Raw genomic sequence first — 6,672 nt, 5'->3', positions numbered from 1 at the left:
TTTTTTTTTTTAAAAAGCTGGTAATTTTGTGTTCTAAGATTGGGGAGGACTTTACTTGGAACTGGACCCTGGCCTGGAGGCTTTGGCCCCTCTCAGTTGGAGGCACGTGACTGAAGCTCCGCTCTGTGTGCCTCCTGCCAGGGGGCCTGGTGGCCAGTTCTGGAGAGGGGCTAGCTCTCTGGCTTTCCCACAGGGCCTCTGTGGGCCTCTGTGGGCCACGTCCGAGTTTACCTTCTGCGGGTCGTGCAGGCCGATCCACACGGGCAGGTTCCTTTGGTAGCCACCTATGTACTTGGAGATGGTTTTGGCTTCCTGTAGGTTCTGTATAGACGCCAGGTGGGCTCCGTTCCCAAAGGACTGACACTCGAGCTGTGGGCAAGGAGAAGTCGCGGTGATGCCTCGAGGTTTAAAAGCACAGCCCTCGCCTGTGCCACGCAGTGGGGACTCTCACAACCCCACCGCCTCAGGGAGTCGTCATCCAAAGAAGATGCCCTGGCCTTCCTGTCACCAAGGGAGGGGACAAGTGCCGGGTCTCAGAGGAGGAGGCAGCTCCAGGCAGGGGCCTGGGCTGTAGGGTCTGTGGAAGCGCCTGGGGTCCTGGTGTTGCCTCTCATTAGTGTATATGACCTGGACAAGTCACTGCACCTCTCTGAGCTCACTTAGTTTCATTATCTGGAAACTGAGAAAATGATGACCGCGACCCAGGGAGTTGTCAGGAGGCCACATTTGTCATAATTATGTTTTATAATACTACCTCCCAAACAAATCTAAGAAGCCACTGATTATAAAATGTGCTATTCTCTAACCTGAAACTTACTGTCCAATGAAACCAAGCAAACACTTTATACGCATTTTATCGTTAGAGATATACACTGTGTTATGGGATCTGCCTACGGGATAGAACTTTAATGTAATAAAAACATGGATTGGCCGTGGCTGCTACTCCAGTACTTGCCTTCAGGCTCTTGCTTGGGGTGAGGTGTGGTCCCTGTGTAATGATAGCTCAGTCCTCACACTCGCCATCCACTCTACAGCTCCTAACTGCTTTTTTACGGGGAGTTGCACAGGACTTTCAAATGTGTGAGGCATGGAGGCCAGATGACCAGTCAGCATGTAGTGGGTGCACCAGGCACAGAACTTCCTGGGCCGGAGAGGAGACGGGCTGGGAGTGTTTAAGCGATATTTTCCCTCCAAGCTCACACAGCTGGTGGCTGCGAAGCTGGAACAGGACTCAGACCTCCCTCCGCCTCTGCAGCCGAGATCGGCTCTCCCTGTCATCCTCCCCGTCTGTCCGCTGGATGGCTTCCAGGAGCCGCGGGCACTGAGATTGGCCATCAGCGCTGGCAGGGAGCCAAGAACAGCAGGGACCGCGGCGTCCAGAACCTCCTCTGGCCTCCGGTGCTGCATGGCTAACTGCCAAGGCTCGGTCTCGATCCTGTGGACTCGTTTCTTTGCCTGGAAAACCTGAACTGAGTATCTACCGCGTGCCACCGGCTTTTGGCAACTTGCTTTAATAAGTCCCCCTGACAGCCCCCGGGGGTCAACGTGTTACCCCCATTTTACAGCAAGAAAACTGGTAAAGTGAAGTGCTTCTGTGACTAAGGAGTGTCAGAGCCCTGACTTAAACTCAGGTCTGAGGAGCTCCCAGATCCCGGTCAGCTTCCTCCACGCACCCGCCCCGCGGACTCCCCACGCTCCCCTGAGTAACTCATTCGACTGGCTCCTTGGGTATCTCTGAAGCCGCGGTGAGCTGAGCTGATGTGTTTGTCAGGCCATGGGGACCCTAAGCTCTCCATCCTCTGCCTCACGGTCTGTCAGGGTCTGAGGCCTGAGCTCCAGGCCTGGCCACACCCCCGCTCGTCCTGTCAGCTCTCCTACTGCAATGCAATGGCTCTGTCTGTAACTTCTCAGCTTCTCGTCCTCCTCTGACTCTCACAGTTCTCTCTCTTACTGACAGTGAACTCCCGGAGGGCAGGGGCTGTGTCCTGTTCATTCTCACATCTTCGCAGCCCACTGAGGGTCCGGGCAGAGAGCGCCTGCTCCATCAATGCTTGTAACATGGGCTGAGTTGAGCACACAGCCCTCTTCTCTCCATGTCACCAGCCAGGTGACTTCTCGGGATGCCCAGCAAGGACCCTTGATTCGGAGTCAAAGGAGGTCTAGAGCCCAGGGTGGCCCCCGGCTTTGGACAAGCATGTCTTACCTCAGCATCGGACCAATTCCTCAGCTTCCGGAAGTACCCGTAGCAATGGGACTTGTGGAAAAACCACCCGGTAGCACAGCTGGGCCTCATGAGGATGTCTGCACGCAAGCACAAGGCAATGACAAGTTCTGATGGCAAAAGCCATCCATTTCCCCCTCGATCCCGTTACAGACCTGGCGTCCCTGGAATGGAAGGGAGGCTCGGACCCTCCTAAACTGCGAATACTCTAGGCCAGTGGTTCTCCACCTTCCTAAAGCCGCAACCCTTTAATACAGTTCCTCATGTTGTGGTGACCCCCAACCATAAAATTATTTTCGTTGTTACTTCATAACTGTAATTTGCTACTGTTAGGAATCGTCATGTAAATATCTGATATGCAGGATGTATTTTCATTGTTACAAATCGAACATAATCAAAGATAGTGATGAATCACAAAGACAATATGTAATTATATATGTGTTTTCCGATGGTCTTAGGCGACCCCTGTGAAAGGGTCGTTCGACCCCAAAGGGGTCGCGACCCACAGGCTGAGAACCGCTGCTCTAGAGTGTGAATCCTCCCAGCCTTTCCCCAAGGAGACGACGGCCTCTCACCAGGACGGCTGTGCACTGGGGAAAAGGACATAATCCGATCCTTGGAGGATTACTGGACGCTGACTCCGAACCGACACTAATTCCAGGACAACCAAAGTGTGGCTGTGTTCCACCAGCCAGCGGAGGGGCGATGGAGTCAGCTGACCAGCGGAGTTTGGCTCAGGTCCCTCTCACAGTGGGCCCCGGGGTCCCCACCCCATCTGATGGCTATTTCCCATCAACAAATGCATCGGGTGGAACCCCCACATTGGTACTGAGATCCAACAGCTATATGTCGAAGCACCCAGGAGAGGGCGAGGGCTCACATTGGTAGCTTCAGGCATGACAAGGAGGGAGTGGCTTTTTGCCCAGGAAGACATAGGACAGGCTAATGGCAGCTGGGCTGAAAACTGAGATGAGCTGGGCTGCGAGAGAGTACCCCGGGGAGGGGCCATGTTAGTCAAAGGGGTGGGTGAGCAGAGGAGTGGAGGCAGGAATGGGCAAGGAAGGGTAGGGTGTCCTCCAGGCAGGCGTGGGAGAAAGGGGAGAGAGGGAGGATTGGGCCCAGGAGCCAAAGAAGCGTGGCCCAGAGCGGCAAACTCTCCCTGTTGGGCGATTGGTGAATGGGCTGCATCCCTGAACTGTTCAGATTGTCTTCTTTAATCACCAGACCTCCAGAGAGAGAGATGTCCACCCCACTGCACAGATAAAACCTCAAAGAGGTGAAGTGGCCTGTGGACGTCATGCAGATGGAGATGAGGTGGGACCTGGGCAAGGGCGAGTGTTCCTAGCAGCCTCAGCCCCCAGCCCCACCTCTCCTGGTGCCAGAGCTCCTGGTCACCACGTGCGTGGCGAGAGCCTTCAGCCGCTGGCGTGTCGCCTGGATGCAACAGCCTGTTTACTCCACCGCTGCGAGCTGTGGCCTCGGGAGCACCCTGTGAGCTCTCTTAGCTTTAGTGTAGTGTTTGCACAGTGACTGACAATATGTACCTTTCTCATGAGATTGTTGGGAGGATTCAAGGAGACGCTGCATGGACAGCGATTAGCATAGAGCTGGTATGTAGTAATTATTCAGTAAATAGTAGCTACTTAAGTAATTGCAGCTATTAAAATTAATCATGTTATCATCATAACCAGTGTAATCCTTCTGAAAATGGTCACTGGATGGAAGTCTTCCATTGCCCACCAGTCATGTTGCTTTTCTGTCTCCCTATGTGTTGAGTGAATTGTTTCAGGTGAAAGGCAGCCTGAGGGCTGGGACAAAGAAATCACTGCTGAGGCCACAGGGTGATGCTCTTGACCATCAAGTCTCCCTGAGAGAGAAAACGCCCTCCTCCTTCCCACATGCCCCTTAATGCAAGCTTAGACTCCTTCCACAAGCCATAATGCAAAGAATAACAGGATGTGTTGTGAGAACTCCCCTCCCCACAAGACAGTAGAATCAGGAGAAAGCCTTTGTACTGCTGGGAGGGAGAGCTGTGAAAAAGGAATGGATGGGCCGGGGGTGAGTGTTCTGCCTTTACCTTCTCTGAGGGGGGAACCAGAGAGGTTCAGTGAACCCTCGAGTGGGGGCTTGTTTCCTCACATCCCAGCATAGAGTGTGGGCAAATTTCAAGCTGCCTCAGGGAAGCCAGAACCAGAGCAACAGGAACTACTGGTTAGTTGGTTAGAAATGGCATGGGAGGCGGCTCTGCAGCATGAGTCTTACACATGCTGGCATGGTTCAGAGGTGTCTGAGTGCCCCGGGTCCATGGGTGGTTGGGACAGCGGGTGGCTGGACCACAGACATCAGCCATGGCCACCAACGTGATGCCAAAGAGCCCTGCTTCTCTCTGTGTTTCCTTCCAATCCCCCCTCCAGCCAAGGTCGTCCCCTCTGGGTGAAGAGCCGGGTTGTATACAAGAGGCCCTTTTCTCAACAGAAGTGGGTGGGGGGCATGGTTTCCTCATTTACCCCCCCCGCCCCCCACATACAATGCCCAACAGGGCCATAGGGAATGGTGGGAGCATCCAGGACAGCCAGAGCACCCCCTAACTTTACTGAGAGACCTCGGGCATGGCTCTACCCCTCTTGGGACCGCATTTTCCTCATCAATAGAACAATGGAGCCTACATTGCAGTTCCTTTCATTTCAGATATTTGTTGAGACTTATCTTTAGCTCACTCTTCCCGTTTTCTGCACTGGTGGATTCTAGGGTACTGCCCCCCGCTTTGTTGACATGTTATTTTATACTTGATGCTAGGTCGTTACCCTTGTAAAATCCATCTTTCCAACCCAAACTCCCCATCTGGTCAAGTAGGAAAGTAAGGCATAAACGTTGGCAGTTCCGAGTACAGCCCTCATTTACTGATAGCGAGGTGTCAGGTGTTTTAAACACATATCTCTACCCTTCACAAACTTGCAAAATAATTGTTATAATCTACATGTCGTTGATGAGTTGACTATGGCTCACAAGCGTACAAGGTTAGAATTCTTGATTCTAAATTCCTGGCATTTATTTTTATTTACCATATCATCCTGTCTTTCGTTTTTGCCTTTAGCATCTATTTCCTGAAGCGCCTAAATATTTTGGGGGGCAAATGGATCTGGCTGTGCCGTGTGAGTGCCACGAACCCTGGCCGTGGGCTCTGTTCCAGCCCAGGGCCCGATACTCACCGCCCAGGGCGCCGGTGCTGGCCACCAGCAGGAGCAGCCACACGCTCTTGGAGGCCATCCTCCTCTTCCCCGGGGGCAGACGAGCTCCGGAACCGTTTACCGAAAGGATCTCAGAGCCCTGGCCAGTGTTCCCTGGAAGCTCCTGGGTTCACCTAGACCTGCAATCTGAACACATGTGCGCTGGTGAGATGGAGCTGGGAATTCAGGTGCCAAATCACATATGGAGAACAAAAATATTTTTCTGGCAAAACCAAGGTTATACACCAAAGGGCATCTTCAACTAAATGTTTAGGAGAGTGGGAACATTGAACGTATGAGGTGTTGTTCACATCTGCAAGGTCTCTGGGCCAGTGCCAGGGACCTCGCTGTACTGGGCTGAATGGTTTAAAAGTCCATGCAGCGGCATTAGGTATTTGGTGGAGAGCCTGCCCCTGCTATTCTCAGGGGCACCGCCAGAGGGTGTCGCAGGCAAGATTTCTCACAGACCAGGAAGTAATGGGCTTGCTGTAGACAAGTCAATCAAATCAAAGCAGTGGATTGTTTGGTGCTAAATTTCAAAGCGAATATATGCTCTCATTAGTGCTGGAATCTCCGGGGACAGGCAGGGAAATGCCTCCCAAGGTTTTCTCAAGCTGCTTCCCACATATTCTCCCCCACCCCCCCGACCCCCTGCCATGGACAGCCTGAGGACCCCTTGTTTGTATATATATCTATATATTTTAGTATATGTGCTGCCGAAACGAGCACAATATATCTATATATTTTAAACTATCATTCACATCAGTTCAGGAAAGCACTGCGTTATAGCTGACTTCCTGGGTTTGCTAGCTCCTCTCGCTGGGATCTTGGGAAGACATTTTCCGTTTACATGCCACCATCCCCATGAATTCTGCACGTGTTAAGGCCAGAGAAGACTTGGAGCCTCGGTAGCTATCTCGCCGTAGGGCGCCATCAGTGCTGAGTTGCTTGTCTCAGGGGTTCTGAGGCCATTCCAGGCCCAGGTCACGCCATACTTTCCCATGAGACCCCCGCAGTCACTTCAATGAAACAACCACAGTCCAGAGAGGCACAGCGGACTCCCCACGCTCCCCTGAGTAACTCATTCGACCGGCTCCTTGGGTATCTCTGAAGCCGCGGTGAGCTGAGCTGATGTGTTTGTCAGGCCATGGGGACCCTAAGCTCTCCATCCTCTGCCTCACGGTCTGTCAGGGTCTGAGGCCTGAGCTCCAGGCCTGGCCACAC

General features: G+C 52.9%; 1 protein-coding gene across 2 annotated transcripts in view; it reads right to left on the bottom strand.

Moving 5' to 3' along the window:
- Positions 1-5,592, bottom strand: part of REG4 (regenerating family member 4) — a 7,564-nt gene extending 1,972 nt beyond the window's left edge. Inside the window, exons 1-3 of one of the 2 annotated variants that reach the window (XM_006763079.2) lie at positions 5,431-5,592; positions 2,204-2,301; positions 232-369 (exon numbers count right to left, since the gene is read on the bottom strand). In XM_006763079.2, coding sequence (XP_006763142.1) covers positions 232-369; positions 2,204-2,301; positions 5,431-5,488 — 294 coding nt within the window. In that variant the 5' untranslated portion in view covers positions 5,489-5,592. Of the gene's footprint in view, positions 1-231; positions 370-2,203; positions 2,302-2,796; positions 3,037-5,430 lie in introns of those variants that run through there. The other variant, XM_015563543.1, reaches the window with a different exon arrangement.
- Positions 5,593-6,672: the final 1,080 nt, after the last annotated feature.

Source organism: Myotis davidii, unplaced genomic scaffold, assembly GCF_000327345.1.
Source record: "Myotis davidii unplaced genomic scaffold, ASM32734v1 scaffold217, whole genome shotgun sequence".
Classification (NCBI taxonomy): Eukaryota; Metazoa; Chordata; class Mammalia; order Chiroptera; family Vespertilionidae; genus Myotis; species Myotis davidii.
The sequence above is the reverse complement of the archived record's forward strand: the minus strand, read 5'-3'. Positions and strand labels throughout refer to the sequence as shown.